Source organism: Polyodon spathula, chromosome 46 (genome assembly GCF_017654505.1).
Source record: "Polyodon spathula isolate WHYD16114869_AA chromosome 46, ASM1765450v1, whole genome shotgun sequence".
NCBI lineage: Eukaryota > Metazoa > Chordata > Actinopteri > Acipenseriformes > Polyodontidae > Polyodon > Polyodon spathula.
In genome coordinates this window covers 368,554-385,087 of record NC_054579.1, presented here as the reverse complement: position 1 = coordinate 385,087, position 16,534 = coordinate 368,554, and the positions used below count along the sequence as shown (strand labels likewise).

General features: G+C 51.2%; 1 protein-coding gene and 1 long non-coding RNA gene across 4 annotated transcripts in view; both read right to left on the bottom strand.

The window, feature by feature from the left end:
* Positions 1 to 192: 192 nt before the first annotated feature.
* On the bottom strand, positions 193 to 9,575 carry tcf20 (transcription factor 20). The gene is given in 5 exon segments (XM_041237957.1): positions 193 to 1,163; positions 1,455 to 1,504; positions 1,860 to 1,953; positions 2,401 to 7,134; positions 7,137 to 9,575. Coding segments are annotated over 5 exon segments (7,275 nt in total). The 5' UTR covers positions 9,483 to 9,575; the 3' UTR covers positions 193 to 1,112.
* A 302-nt stretch (positions 9,576 to 9,877) lies between these two features.
* The window catches only part of LOC121306212, a 7,159-nt gene continuing 502 nt past the window's right edge, over positions 9,878 to 16,534 (bottom strand). Inside the window, exons 1-3 of one of the 3 annotated variants that reach the window (XR_005948166.1) lie at positions 14,187 to 14,277; positions 13,222 to 13,999; positions 9,878 to 9,944 (exon numbers count right to left, since the gene is read on the bottom strand). This is a non-coding gene — a long non-coding RNA (uncharacterized LOC121306212). Of the gene's footprint in view, positions 9,945 to 13,221; positions 14,054 to 14,186; positions 14,278 to 16,534 lie in introns of those variants that run through there. The other 2 variants (XR_005948167.1, XR_005948165.1) reach the window with 2 other exon arrangements.

The window sequence follows — 16,534 nt, the reverse complement described above, 5'->3', positions numbered from 1 at the left end:
AAGAGAGACGGACACAGTCAGACAGACATACAGAGACAGAGAGACGAACAGACATACAGATAGAGAGACAGACACAGCGAGAGAGACAGACAGAGAGACATACAGACAAACACACACACACACACACACACACACACACACACACACAGGCTGACAGAATAAATAATATTTAAAAAGGCAAAAGACGTGAAGTTTTACATTGGATTTTCCATGGATTTCTGTCCTTTTAATTAATAAATCGCAGGCTCTGTTCCCGTCGTTCTCTTTAACGACAGAAGCAATTTCTTCAGAGTTTTTTTTTTTTTTTTTTTAATCGATTAAATGAAGTTTATTCTTTTTTTTTCAGTTATTTTTTAAATTTTTATATAATTAAAAGTCCTCCCCCCCCCCTCCAAAATTGATAGATCCCCCCTCCCTCACACAAAGTGTCTATTTTGAATTGCAAACTCCCTCCTCTCTTCTCCTCTGTCCGCTCTCCCCAGAGACATTCTGCTTCCACGGCAACCGTATCCAAGGGTCACCAGCAGCTCCTCCTCCTCTTGTGATGTCATCGCCGCGTCGGGAGGAAGTGATGTAAGATGGAAGCGAAGCCGGTCCTGTCGTGTGACTTGAGTTTTGCTTTTTGTTTTTAATCCAGTTTCAATAGATGAGTCTCTCTTTATCTTTCAAAAAAAAAAAAAAAAACAAACAAACAAAAATACAAAACGTTCGAGTCTCTCGGGTTTTCAAAAAGTCCCCCCCCCCCCCCCCCCCGTTGTAGTTTCTCGCGTTCAACATTTCAACCTTTAAAAATAAAAATTAAAATTCAAAAAATAACATTTCGTTCACTTGAATGAATCCCCAGCAGCTTATAATCTTGATTATTCAAATACTGTGGAACACGGGCTAGATCGGCCAGTCTCTTCTTAAAGGAACAACAGCTAGCGCCATCTAGTGTACACCAAGTGTATCGCACCCCCGTGAAAACAAATATATTTCTGCGTGATAATAAGATGGGAGTTTTAGGACAGGGGGGTGTGTGTTTCCAGCGCTGGTGAAATGGCGGCGCGCGGGACGGCCGGCCGCTGCATGCTTGTGCGAGGGAGCCCCTGTCCGCTGGCCGTGTCGCTCGCTCACCCTCGCTCAGACTGCTCGGAGGAAATCACTCGGACACACTTCACCTGCTTGGGAACACGACACGGAGAGAGGAGAGGAGAGAGAGGGAGGAGAGAGAGGAACCTCGCCTCCTGTGTGTGACATCACACACCGTGTCGTGTCTGTCTCTGTGGTGTGTCTCAGACCCCAATCAATAAATTCGTGTCAATGTTATAATCTCTTTAGTTACAATTTCGCTTGGCGACCCAAACTGGGGTTATGAACATCGAGATATAATAGAAATAATATAACAAGTTAATAATAATAATAATACTAATAATAATAATAATAATACTAATCCTCACTGTGTTCAGCCCTACCTTGTGCTTGGGACAGCGCATTGAGAAATTGTCTTCATTCAAAGAGCAATCTGTAAAGAGAGGAGGAGATTAGCACAGGAATGGTGTCTCTCACGCACAGACACACACAGACAGCCACAAAGTCTTTCAGACACAAATACTGACACAGACAGCATCTCTAACACACAGAGACATAACACACAGCTGAGAGTAGTCACACAGTCAGGGCTCTGTCTCAGACAGTAACTCTTTAACAGAGTAACTTTCTCTCTCATTTCTCTCCTCCTCAATCGTGTCTAGGGCACACAGAAGAGTGGTGTCTGTGTGTGTCTGTCGTGTTGTCTGAGAGAGTCACAGTCTGTTCAGATGCTGTGTCTGTCTCTCACGCACAGCCTCTCCCTCTCTCTCTCTCTCTCTCTCTCTCACCTGTGTCTATGGCACACACGTAGTGGTATCTCAGGCTGCATCCTTTGCTGTAGCAGCCCAGTGTGGAGCCGCACTGCTGACAGTGTGAGCAGAGCTGGAGCACAAGAGACAGAGAGACACAACAAGGAGGGAGACGGGTCAGTCACCAGCTCGCACTGGGGTCTCGCGGGCCAGTCCGGCTGCCTGGGCAAGCGAGCGAATCCACACACACACACACACATCTACTCCCACTTCTAAAACAATGCTGTGAAAACTGAAGCCTTTTGGCGACTCACGTGATTTGATTGGCTCTTGTAATGCTGAAATTTGCATATCCCGATTACCCAAAATTCTAGTTCTGCTCTCTCTCTCTCTCTCTATCTCTCATATATATATATATATATATCACACACACATACACATACACACACGCACACGCATATAGTTCAGTACGATATGAACTAGGATTCAACAAAGTTAGGAGAACAACAAGTTCCTATCTACATCCGAAAACACGGCGACTCCCCTTCCTTCCTCCTCCTTCCCTCACTCACTCACTCACCGTCTCTCTCGCTCCCTCTAGCGCCTCCTGCAGTCCGTACAGCCTCCCGCACACCAGGAACACCCCGCTGGCCCACACGACACACGCCTCGTGGATCCACAGCTCCCTTCCGTCCAGGGGGACCTGGGGAATGGGCGCCGGAGCAGGCGCGGGCAGAGGGTCCGTTTCGGGCTCCGGCTTGGTCTGGGAGCGCGAGGAGGAGGAGCCAGCCAGAGGAAGGGGTTCCTCGTTCGAACGGTGCCTCCTCTTGAACCTGGGGTGCGTTGTCGGCTTCCGGTGGCCGCTCCCTCCCGCCGTCGCGAGACTCGAAGCGGGAGCGGGGAAAACAGGTTCCCCGTCGCCGGCAGCGGGGTTCGTCGCAGAGGGCAAGAAGGGAGGCTCCTGTTTCTCTTCTCCCTCTCTCTCCTCCTCCTCCCCTTTCGTTCTTCCCTCTTCCGCGGAGCACGGCAAGGAAGAGGAGGGCAGCGGCTTCACCTCCGCGCTTTTGTGTCGTACTTTCTCCTTCCCCGGCGAACCCTGGCTCTCTTCTTCCGGTTCCTGCTTGAGGCAGGAGGGCGAGACAGAGACTCCCCCGGCCCCCGTGCCCGGCCGGGCTTGCCTGGAGGACTGGGGCTGGTTTTTGGGGAGCGAAGTGGCGTAGTCGGCCGGGTAGTAAGGACCGTATAGGTCCCCCAGGTTTTTGAAATTGGCCCACTTTCCGCACAGGCAGCAGAGAAGACGACCCAGGACCGGGGATTCTGTCACCACGGGCCCCGGCAGGACGTAGCTGGAGGCGGGAAAGGATTTGCCCAGGCCAGGGGAGGAGGAGGGAGAGGAGGAGGAAGGGGAGGGCTGCTGGGAAGAAAGAACCACCGCTGACAGATCCTGGTCCTCGGGTTGGGCAGCCAGAGGGAAAGCGCCCGGTCGCTTCTGGACCTCCGCCTCCTCTTCCTCGTTGACCACGGTGCAGAGGGACCCCGCTTCCGGCAGCTTCCTCTCGACGTGGACATACGGCATGAAGGACCCCCGTTTCTGGGGCTCCCCTCCTCCAGGCTCCTGCTCCTCCTCCTCCTCCAGGGGTTTCGACTCCGCGGATTTACCGCCGCGCCTCCTCCTTCGCCTCCTCCTCTGTCGAACGCCAGATTGCTCCCCCTCTTCTTCCTCCGCCTCCTCCCCGCCCGCTGGTTTCCTCTGCCGGCGTCTGCGCGGCTTGGGGCCCTCGTTAGGGGCCGTGAAGGACTCGCCGCTGGGGTTCGGGTCGGCGTGGGGAACTGCAGTGGAAAAATCGACATCTGGGCAAGGGAAGGTGGTGGAGGGAGGAGGAGGAGGAGGAGGAGCAGCCTCAAGGACTGGGGCAGGTTTTTGATTCGACAACTGGGTTTGGGGAACAGGCTGGCTTAGGTTCTGGTTCTGGTTCTGCTGCTGCTGCTGCTGGGCGGATCCTGTCCCCCCAGGCCCTTGCTGTTGGGGCGACGCTCGCTTCTGTTTGTTCACGCTCCCCACCGGCCGCCCCTTCTTCTTACCCGACGGGAAATAGCCTTTAGGGACCAGGGAAGGAGGGGCGCAGACCCCCGCCTCCACCTTCCCCTCCTCCCCCCCCCTCACCCCCAGGGGGTAAGGAGAGCCGCAGCCGGAGGGAGCTGCTGGCCCCGCCAGAGGCGCGGCTACCGCGTTGCCCGGGAGCCCGTAACAGGCGAAGAGAGACGGGGGACGTTCGGTGAAGTCCTCTGGTCTCCTCCCCAGCGGGAATGCTTGGTCCCTCTCGCCCGCCGGCTCGGGTGCGTTGTAGCCGCAGCTGGAAAAGCTCCGGATATCGGAGAGGGCGGGAGAGGGCAGGGGCGGCGCTGCCGCCGCGAACAGGGGCATCAGATCCGACCCCAACCTCCGCCCGCTTTTCTCTGTCTCTCTCTCGAACTCCTCGTCGTCCTCCTCCTCCTCGTATTCTTCCTCCTCCTCTTGCTCGCCTCCCTCCCCCTCGTGGAGCCGGAAGGGGTACGGCGCGCCCGGAAAGCTCTCCTCTCCGCAGCGGAACGCCAGGATTTCGTCCAGCGAGGGGCCGGCGTCCGCGTTGGCAGTTCGGACCGCGTTGGCGATGGCCGCCCCGCCAAGACACGATGGCTTCCTGTCCAGAAGGGAAGGGCCGAAGACGCCCGCCGGATCGCAATCCCCTCCCGTCGCGGCCGCAGAGGAGGATCCAAAAATTTCGGAAATCCCAGCTCCCGAGGGATTGGAGTCGCCGGCCACGGCAACAGCTGCGGCGAACGCCTCTCCCAACCCCACCGCGCCGTGGGTCGCGACCCCGGGAGGAGCCACGCCCCTTTTCGCGCTGGGGGAGGTGATCTTCTGCACGATGGCCTCCAGTTTCAGGCCCCGCCCCTTCCTGGGCGGCAGGATTTTGGTTTTGCCGGCCGGCGAGGGGGCTGCGTTGGTCTGGGAGGCGGAGCCGCAGGGATCGACGAAGCCAATGCCGTTTCCCGAGTTGGGAGCCCCCTGCTGGGCGTCTGGGCAGCCCGATTTCTCTCGAGAGGCAGGGGGTTCCATCTGGGGTAGATTGTCCGGGATTTGAGGCGCCCGGTGAGCTTCCGCGCCTTCTCCAGCTGGAGAGGGGGAGGTCAGGGCTTCCTGGTGCTGCCTCTTCGCGGGGATGGGGGAGATGAAGGAGCGGACCCTCCTCCTCATCATCAGAGGGTTGGGGTGCTGTCCTTCGTCCCCGTTCGACGGGGGCCGGCGTGACCTGGCCATCTCCTCGGTGAACCCCCGGGAAGACTGGGGAGGGGGGGCGGCGTCCTGGGGGTTTTTGGGGACGGCTCGCTTGGGAGCCGAGCGAACGCCGGGCTTCAAGATTTCGGGGTCCCCCATGGGGTGGCCGCTGGGCAGCTGGGAACCCCAAATCTTATTCTGGAGGTGGAGGTGCTGGTGGGAGACCCCCATATCGTAAAAGTCGCTTTGCTGCTGAGGCCCCGCCCTCCCGGAACTCCCGTGCCCTGCGGAACCCGGCTGCGACGACGACATCATCATCATCATCATCATCTCCTCCTCTTTCTGGCCGAGCGTTCCGGAAGCGTTGCCGCGGTGAGGACGAAACCCCGCCCACTCCCGGCCCCTCTCCTCGGGGTGCTGCAGGCTATGCTGTTGCTGATGATGGAACTGCTCCTGCTGCTGTGCCTGTGGGCTGCTGGCAGAGGTAAGACTCTTGTGGTGTTTTAATTCACCTCCTAACCCAAACGCTTCCGGGCTGGGGTAATAAAACTGGTGGTGGTGGGGGTGGGGGTGGTGGTATCTGCCAGCAGGGGCGGGGTAGGGTAGATTACTAGCGACCCCAACGGAGCTACTGCTACCAGAGCCAACCAAGACGCTGTTCAACCTCCCTCCACCAGGGGGCAGCGCGCCCAAAGCCTCGTCTCTGTGGAGCTGCTGCTGCATCCTGGCTCTGTGTTGCACAGTCCGGCTATCTTTGTGCTCAGGGGTGCCCGGGACTGAATTCGGGGAGGCGGACGCTTTTTGGGAATGATGATGAGGAAAATGATGAAGGGAAGGCGGCTTTTGAGAAGGCTGGTCTGCACCCCTTTCCCCCCCCCCTCCTCCTCCTCCTCCTCCTCCTAATCCTAATCCTGGGGTCCTGTCCATTTCCTTGGAAGCGACCGGATTTGGAGAGACCGTGTCCGAAACGGGCTCCTTTAGGGTAGCCTGCGCCGGTGGGTGGATCACGGTCTGGGGGACCCCCGTAGAGGACTGGGGGTCCCTCCTGTCCCGTTCCGGGGTGCGCCGGGAAGGAGAGACGTCGCAGATCACGGAGCGCCGTTCGGAGAGGAGCTCGACGGAGGCCGCCGGGGGGGGCCAGTCCCTCTCGCTCTCTCCCGAACCCTCGCCGGAGTCCCGCATCAGGAGCTGCTGGGCGGTGCTGGAAGCGGCCAGGTACCGCGGTGAGGCGGACGGTGGAGTTTTGACTGCGGACGGCTCCCGCGTTGCTTTCCCAACGCCCTTCTCCCGCTCCAAAGGCTTTCTGATCAGGGAATAATCGGCCAGGTCGATGTGCTTCGCCGCGCTGGTCTGCTCGACGCTTCGCTGGGGAAAATCCTGCTGCTCTGGCAACAAAACCCCTTTCTTGTCACCCCAGCCCCCAGCCGCTCCCCCACCCCAAACCTGCTCCGCTCTGCCTCCCCCGACGGGGTACTTGCCCGGGGGCACGTGTTCCGTCCCGGGGGGGCGGGCGCTAGAGGGGGCGCAGTTAGGCGGGGCGGCCGCTTGATCGGGACGCTGGCTGTACCTCCGGTCCAAGAAGTGATAACCCTGCAAAACTTCCTGCAGCAAACTGGGGAAGTGCTGAGGCTGAGGCTGCAGTGGTCTCTGCCGTCGCTGGCGTTCTTCCTGTCGGCCCGGCGTTTCCAGAACGCTTTTCCCGGGACGATGGTGCTGGCGGTGCCCCGGCTGGTCGTCCGCGTAACCGGGACAGGGGGCGGGGCCGTGATGCTGGCGGTGGGCCGCTCCTTGTCCGTTGTGGCGGGGGTGGTAGTCCTGCTCCTGGCTCCCGGTTCGGTTCTGCTCTCGGGTTTGGGGCGCTTGCTCGGAACGGGCCGAGACAATGACCCGGATGGAGCCCCCGGTGTCCGCGGAACGGGGGCGCGGCGACGAGGGGGCGGGGCCGCCATCGTCGTCGGGTTTCCGCCCGGCCGGCTGCGAACGACGAGGACGCGAAGCCGGGCTTTCTGACTCCTCCTCCTCCTCCTCCTCCTCCTCCTCCTCCAGCTGTCCTCTCTCCCGCATCGCGGTTTTCTCCTCGGCTTCGTGGCTCCGTCCTTCGCCCTGCTTATTATCAATGTCGTAGTAGTCGCAGCGATCTCTGCTTTTGCTGTTATTTTCAGCGGTTTGAGGAGTTGCCTCCTGCTGCCGAGTCCTTGGAGGCTGGGGGCAACTCGGAGCGCCCGCAGAAGGGGGGCCAGGAGACGGAAGGGTCTTGGAGGAAGAGGAAGGAGGAGGTGGGTGGAGAGGGAGAGGGAGAGGAGGCACCACTGCCGTCTCTTGCCCAGCGGCGCCACAGGAAAAGTCAGCCGACGACGAAGCTGCTTGCCCGGCCGACAAAACCACCGTTCTGGGGTTTGGTTGGCTTTTGCACCCCTCGTTTTGGGGGGGTCCCGCCGGCGATGTCGCCCCAGTCCCCTTTCCTCCTCTGCGGCTTTCCACACCTCCAGAACAGGAAGAACTAGGGGAGGATAAAGAAGAGCGAGGAGGAGGAAGAGGAGGAGGAGGGGGGGGGGGGCTTGTCTGGGGGGGCCGGCGCCGGGATGGCAGGGGTCCGTTTCGGAGCCGTTGCTCTGCCCGCTGAGCCGCTGAGCCCTCTCGGCAGCGCTCAGGGCGGGGTCCTCCTCTCCGGGACTCTCCAGAGAACCGGGGGCTGGGGACTGGAGAAGGTCGCCCGAACGGGACTCGGGACGAACAGGTGACCTCCCTCCCGCTCCTCCTCCTCCTCCTCCACCCCCCACAGCTTCTCCAGCCTTCCTCGCCCTGTTCCTCCCAGCGCTGGCACTGCCGGGGCTGGCCCCTGATAAGGAGACACTGTGGTGGGGTTGGGGTTGGGGAGGAAGCTCCTTCCTTTTGTGGTGCGACAGCAAAGCGTCCGACAGCAGCATGTGCTGCACAGTGTTCGGGATGTTGGCCACCTGGGAGCTGAGGGCGTTCAAACTGCTCCAGCCCGGGTCCAAGCTCGGCTTGTCCTGCCGGAGCCGGTCCAAAGGGGAAGCCTTATAAGGCAGATGTTGCAACAGCTGTAGCTGCTGCTGCTGACCAGGGGAACCGTGGTTCGGGCTGACTTGGGACTTCTGCAGCAAGAGACGGCTGTTCCTCTGGGAGGTCCCGCCTCCAGAGTCGGGGGCCCCCATTAAGGGGGAGGGGGTGGAGCTGCAGGTGGGGGACGGCGCCACGGAGGAGGAGGAGGGTGGGGCGGCTGGAGGGGAAGGGTTCGAGATGGGGCTGAAGTTCTGGTGGAACTGCTGCTGTGTCACTACGGGGGACTTCGAGGCCGCTTCTTGGGAAGGGAAAGGCAGCGCTGGGGGGGGGTTCCCGAGTTTCCCGCACCCCCCCGGATAAAGCGAGGCGCTGTGGCCGCCCTTCGCTTGCTCGTACGCTTTGCTCAGCTGCTGCTGCTGCTGCTGACTGGCCTGGAAACGGTACCCATAGCCGGCCGGGTAACAAGGCACCTGCTGCGGGCTGTTCTCATAAACCCCAGGTTTCATTTTCCCGTAGGCATCGAAGCCGCTCGCCGGCTGCTGCTGGGGCCCCCCGGCGTACCTCTGAGGCTGGGATGGGTTGTAGGAGCTGGCAGCGGGACTGGGACCAGCCAAACCAGTGGACTGAAGAACTGGGGAGTGCGGGTAGTGGCCAAACTGGCTCAAACGCTGCTGCTGCTGCTGCTGCTGGAACCGTCCTCTCTGGTGCACTAGGACCCCAGCCGGCAAGGCTGCAGAGGACTGCTGGAGAGGCTGAGAGTAGACCTGCTGCTGCTGCTGGGCGGGCATCCCATAATGAGGCGAGTAGGCAGCCGAGGCGACCGCGGAATTCGCTCCGGCAAAATTCTCCGGCTGGTAGAGCCCCGGATGTCGCTGGGGGTGCGGGTGGGTGTAAGGCCGGCTCCCGTCCAGATTACCGGCGGCAGCCGCCGAGGACTGTGAAGAAGAAGACGAGGAGGAGGAGGAGGAGGAAGTAGAAGAGGGGGAATGAGAGTGAGAGGAAGAGTAAGGGAAAGGGACCCCCCTTCGCTGAGCCTCCTTCCCCCCGGAGAGATAGTAATAGTCAGCCATCTCCTTCCGGTAGGCCAGGCCACTCGGGTAATCCAGAGGCGGGCGGCGAGGGGAGGCGTAGCCCTGGAGGAGAGAGGCTTGGCTGGGGTGGGGGGAGTGGGAGAGGGGGGCGATTTGGGAAGGGTGCTGCTGGGTGTGGTTTGGGGGCGGCTGTCCCCGGCAGTCTTCCACCACTAGTCTGGGGGAGTTCTGTTGGGATGGGTAGAGGGAATTCCCGGACACAGCAGCCTGGGTGAGAGGGAATGAATTCACAGAGGTGGCGTTGGGTGCATTAGTAGTGCTTTGCGGTTCACGAAATGTCTGCATCATCTTTTGCTATAGCTTTGAGATATATATTATATATATATATATTTATATTATTATAGTTATTGTATTTTTTTGTAATGACTTGACGTTTTTATATATATATATAATAGAGAGAGAAATAAAGGGTTTTTTTTTTTTTTACATTAAAAAAATTTTGTTGTCTTTTCTTCAGCGTTCGTTCAAGCAGCTTCCCTTCTCCTCCTCATCTTCCTCTCTCTCCTTTTCTGTAAAAGTTCGATCGATTCTTTCCTTTTACAGATAACAAAAAAAAAGGAGGTTTTTTTTGTTGTTTTTTTTTCTGATGTCGTCTTAATCGTTTCTCTTGCGGTTCGCAGTTTCCTGTTCGAGGGAATGTTTTGTCTCTCTCTCTCTCTCTCTCTCTCTCTTCCCTCCTTTTCCTTTGTCACTCCGTTCTCTTGATCGGATCAGAAAGAACGGGTTTCAGTCCGTCTGTCTTCATTGGGGCTAGAGAGGGGAAAAAAAAAAAACAGAGAATGTTAGTGACATCATCAGTGACATCACCGCCCCGGTCACCGCGGCAGCGCATTCGCAACCAGAGGTCTCAGCATGAGGAGAGAGAGAGGAGAGGAGAGAGAGGGAAGAGAGAGGAGAGAGAGAGAGGAGAGGAAAGAGAGAGGAGAGAGAGACGCAGATCAGCAGAACAGCGCGGGATCAGATTCACAGAGTTTCATGAGAACGGGAGAAGCACTTCAACACAGAGAGGTGGAGGAATGTGTGACAGACAGCTGTTAAGTAAACACAGGGCTGGGAATCAGACTCCCATTGCTCAGCAGTGTGATCCAGTCCAGGTTTCACTGCTACCAGCTTGATCAGCACCCAGTGTGTCTAGCTAACAAGCTCAGGTGTGTCTTATTATTAAACTCCTAGTGAAAGCAGGACTGGATCACACTGCTGTGCAGCGGGAGTCTGATTATTAAACTCCTAGTGAAAGCAGGACTGGATCACACCGCTGTGCAGCGGGAGTCTGATTATTAAACTCCTAGTGAAAGCAGGACTGGATCACACTGCTGTGCAGCGGGAGTCTGATTATTAAACTCCTAGTGAAAGCAGGACTGGATCACACTGCTGTGCAGCGGGAGTCTGATTATTAAACTCCTAGTGAAAGCAGGACTGGATCACACTGCTGTGCAGCGGGAGTCTGATTATTAAACTCCTAGTGAAAGCAGGACTGGATCACACTGCTGTGCAGCGGGAGTCTGATTATTAAACTCCTAGTGAAAGCAGGACTGGATCACACCGCTGTGCAGCAGGAGTCTGAGTTCCAGCGCTGGTAATTCCTAGTGAAAGCAGGTACTGGATCACAAAGCTGTGCAGCGGGAGTCTGATTATTAAAATCCTAGTGAAAGCAGGACTGACACACACTGCTGTGCAGCGGGAGTCTGATTATTAAACTCCTAGTGAAAGCAGGACTGGATCACACCGCTGTGCAGCGGGAGTCTGATTATTAAACTCCTAGTGAAAGCAGGACTGGATCACGCTGCTGTGCAGCGGGAGTCCCATTATGCTCTCTGGACTCAGTGAGTTTCAGGACTGGATCACACCGCTGTGCAGCCAAAGTCTGAGCTGCTCTGCTGGAATCAGTTTAGTTTCAATAACGCTGATGAAGGCACTAGAGCCCCAAACTAGAGCTGCTCTGCTGGACTCAGTTTAGTTTCAAAAACGCTGATGAAGGCACTAGAGCCCCACACAGCTGCTCTGCTGGACTCAGTTTAGTTTCAGTAACGCTGATGAAGGCACTAGAGCCCCACTAGAGCTGCTCTGCTGGACTCAGTTTAGTTTCAGTAACACTGATGAAGGCACTAGACACAAACAGAGCTGCTCTGCTGGACTCAGTTTAGTTTCAGTAACGCTGATGAAGGCACTAGAGCCCCAAACTAGAGCTGCTCTGCTGGACTCAGTTTAGTTTCAGTAACGCTGATGAAGGCACTAGAGCCCCAAACTAGAGCTGCTCTGCTGGACTCAGTTTAGTTTCAATAACGCTGATGAAGGCACTAGAGCCCCAAACTAGAGCTGCTCTGCTGGACTCAGTTTAGTTTCAATAACGCTGATGAAGGCACTAGAGCCCCAAACTAGAGCTGCTCTGCTGGACTCAGTTTAGTTTCAATAACGCTGATGAAGGCACTAGAGCCCCAAACTAGAGCTGCTCTGCTGGACTCAGTTTAGTTTCAATAACGCTGATGAAGGCACTAGAGCCCCAAACTAGAGCTGCTCTGCTGGACTCAGTTTAGTTTCAATAACGCTGATTAATTGATGCGTAAGAGTGTGATGTCACAGGACTGATTCCGTTACCCCCAATTGGCTGAAAGTGAGATGCAAAGGGAGCCTTAAATTAGAACCTTCATTTTCAACCTATATATATATATATATATATATATATATATATATATATATATATATATTCAGCATTTCAATTGCAATAAAAAACAAATCTGATACACAGCTGAAAATAAGGTAACACGTTGCTACGGCAACTGGCTACCAAGATAGAACCTTCTGACAACCCTTGTCAATCACAAGTCACAGCTCCGGTATTGTGTGTCTCTCTCTCTCTCTCACCCCCCGAAGAATGTCCGTACCAAGTCTCATCAAAATCGGATAACTGGTTCTCTAGATACAGCCCAAATTTGATTTAAATAAAAAAAACTATGCAGGCATTAGCTGCCTCCGAAAAACAAACAAACAAACAAAACAAAACCAAAAAAATATAATAAAAGTCTTCCATTGACAGCCAATGTAAAAACAGCTGTGAAAAAAATTCAACTCTGGTCAGAACTTCTAACCCCACAGTAACCCTACCAAAGCCAAACGCGTCCTCGAAATCGGGGTACATTTTGCAAAACCCCAGCCTTGGAGGGAATAGCCCTGTGAATAGCTTGAAAAACATCGGGGTAACCTTCACTGAATATGGGGCAACTGGCGTGCAATTAGTGTAAGGGGGGGGTTCTTACACTGGGGGCTTATCAAAGCTGTTTCTAAACAAGACAACACTTATATATATATACATATATATTATATATATATATATATATATATTAGATATATATATATTATATGTTCGTTGGCAATATAATTATAATATATATATAATGTTATATATATTATATATAGTATATATATATATATTATATATATAATATATATTTTTTAAAAAAATTTTTATTAAATAAGCTACGCACGAAAAAAAAAATTTTTTTTTTAAGCTACAAACAAAATGGGGTTTTGAAAAAGATTATGAAAAAGATTCTGAAGTAAAACAGTCACCATAAATCACCACTATAATAATATTAATAATAATAATAATAAACAACAACAATGATAATAATAGATAATAATCTACAACCGGCGCCAAAATATCGTACATACCTCTCTGCACTGAACATTATTATAATATACAATAATCAATAAGTAAACGTTGTTTTTGAAGGGGGGGGAATATTTCGATAACACTAACGTAGGTAATTCTAAAAAAAAAACAACACAAATATATGTATAATTGTCCACCCGTTTGAAAGCAAAGATTTTTAAACAACAATAATAATAATAATAAGACACGTTACAAAAAATAAAAATAAAAAATGCACGACAAGGCTCTAGAAACGGAACATAAAACACTGTTTGTTTGTTTTAGTTTTTTGTGGTAAATGATATGCACCACTCTACCAGGGAATGCACCTCGTAAAAAAATAAAAATAATAATAATAATAATAATAATAATAACAACCTGCCCCGGTCCTGCTCTCCCTTTTCCGAGGCTGCAATTTCCAGGCGACCCGCAGGCTCTGCTGCACACGCCTAGGCCGCTGGCTGTTCCCGGCGGAGCCGCGCTCTCCCTTAGCGCTCCCTGCCGGGCTCCCCTCGCTGACTCCCGGTCTGAGCCCCCCGGCCGCCGAGTCGGACCCGATACCAAAAATCCCCTGATTGTGTTATTTTGTGTGTTTTGTTTTTTTTTTTTTTTTTTTTGTGTGTGTGTGTGTGTGAGTCCCCTCCACCTTTCACGGTAATCAAGGACTGTCCGCCCCCCTCTCTCTCTCAGCTGACCCGGGCGGGCCAACCAGCTCGGCCCCGCTGACAGAGGCCGAAAAGAAGGGCGCTAGCAATTTATGTGTTGTAATAATAATAATAATAATAAGAATAAAGAAGAAGAAGAACAATAATATGTGTCTCTCCTCGCCATTACATCCTAAATTACACACAACTGGAACTGCATTCAACGCCTCGTCTCTATCTGAGTTACACACACCCTCCCGTCTCTCTCCCTCTCTCTCCCTCGCTTTTTTTTAATTAATTAAACTGCCTTTATTTATTTATTTATTTATGTATTTGATTGTACTTCATGTAAGGGACATGTATATTGTTTTAATGAATGCACATTTAAAAGGCAGTGAGTTGTTTTGTTGATAAGTTGCTGGGTGTGTGTGTGTGTGTGTAAACAAATAATTTCTCCTTTCGTTTTGTAAACAAACCCAAAGCTGCAGGAATCCTCCTCATCCCATCTCTCACTATGAGGGATAAAAACGCAGTTAGTTGTATAACAAAAGCACGTATCACTGTATTTAAAACAGATCATATTATATATATATATATATATATATATATATATATATATATATATATATATATATATATATATTAGCAATTTTTAATTTTTTTTTAAAAATGTAAATTTTTTTTTTTTTTTTAAATTACCTGCTGACACCCAGCACGCTAGACGAGATATATTGGAATATACAGTTTCTTCTGATAAAGACATTTCAGAGGGCTGTGTCTCATCAATATCAGGGTCTAGTGCTGTATATTATAAAGACATTTCAGAGGGCTGGATCTCATCAATATCAGGGTCTAGTGCTGTATATTATAAAGACATTTCAGAGGGCTGGATCTCATCAATATCAGGGTCTAGTGCTGTATATTATAAAGACATTTCAGAGGGCTGGATCTCATCAATATCAGGGTCTAGTGCTGTATATTATAAAGACATTTCAGAGGGCTGGATCTCATCAATATCAGGGTCTAGCGCTGTATATTATAAAGACATTTCAGAGGGCTGGATCTCATCAATATCAGGGTCTAGTGCTGTATATTATAAAGACATTTCAGAGGGCTGGATCTCATCAATATCAGGGTCTAGCGCTGTATATTATAAAGACATTTCAGAGGGCTGGATCTCATCAATATCAGGGTCTAGTGCTGTATATTATAAAGACATTTCAGAGGGCTGGATCTCATCAATATCAGGGTCTAGTGCTGTATATTATAAAGACATTTCAGAGGGCTGGATCTCATCAATATCAGGGTCTAGCGCTGTATATTATAAAGACATTTCAGAGGGCTGGATCTCATCAATATCAGGGTCTAGTGCTGTATATTATAAAGACATTTCAGAGGGCTGGATCTCATCAATATCAGGGTCTAGTGCTGTATATTATAAAGACATTTCAGAGGGCTGGATCTCATCAATATCAGGGTCTAGTGCTGTATATTATAAAGACATTTCAGAGGGCTGTGTCTCATCAATATCAGGGTCTAGCGCTGTATATTATAAAGACATTTCAGAGGGCTGGATCTCATCAATATCAGGGTCTAGCGCTGTATATTATAAAGACATTTCAGAGGGCTGGATCTCATCAATATCAGGGTCTAGCGCTGTATATTATAAAGACATTTCAGAGGGCTGGATCTCATCAATATCAGGGTCTAGTGCTGTATATTATAAAGACATTTCAGAGGGCTGGATCTCATCAATATCAGGGTCTAGTGCTGTATATTATAAAGACATTTCAGAGGGCTGGATCTCATCAATATCAGGGTCTAGTGCTGTATATTATAAAGACATTTCAGAGGGCTGGATCTCATCAATATCAGGGTCTAGTGCTGTATATTATAAAGACATTTCAGAGGGCTGTGTCTCATCAATATCAGGGAGCTGTATATTATAAAGACATTTCAGAGGGCTGTGTCTCATCAATATCAGGGTCTAGCGCTGTATATTATAAAGACATTTCAGAGGGCTGGATCTCATCAATATCAGGGTCTAGCGCTGTATATTATAAAGACATTTCAGAGGGCTGGATCTCATCAATATCAGGGTCTAGTGCTGTATATTATAAAGACATTTCAGAGGGCTGGATCTCATCAATATCAGGGTCTAGTGCTGTATATTATAAAGTCATTTCAGAGGGCTGGATCTCATCAATATCAGGGTCTATCTGCTGTATATTATAAAGACATTTCAGAGGGCTGTGTCTCATCAATATCAGGGTCTAGTGCTGTATATTATAAAGACATTTCAGAGGGCTGTGTCTCATCAATATCAGGGTCTAGCGCTGTATATTATAAAGACATTTCAGAGGGCTGGATCTCATCAATATCAGGGTCTAGTGCTGTATATTATAAAGACATTTCAGAGGGCTGGATCTCATCAATATCAGGGTCTAGCGCTGTATATTATAAAGACATTTCAGAGGGCTGGATCTCATCACTATCATCTATCTATGCTGTATATCTCTGAACATCTATCATCTGCTGATCGGAGAATGTTTATATCACTAGCTGCTATTATTCATCCTATCTATGCCATCTATCTATCTATCTATCTATCTAACTATCTATCGCTAATCACATCTATCTATCTATCTATCTATTCCAATATCTATCTATCTATCACACTATCTATCTATCTATCTATCTATCTATCTCTATCTATCTATCTATCTATCTATCTATCTATCTATCTATCTATCTATCTATCTATCTATCTATCTATCTACACACACTATCTATCTATCTATCTATCTATCACACACACTATCTATCTATCTATCTATCCACACACACTATCTATCTATCTATCTATCTATCTATCTATCTATCTATACACTGATACTATAGATATCTATAGATATGTGTGTCTATCTACTACATACCTATGCTACTCTATATCTATAGATAGATACATAAGACAGATATCTTATCTATGGTGTTATCTATCCCTAAACACGCACACGACTATCTATAGATAGGTCTGAAGGAGCTAC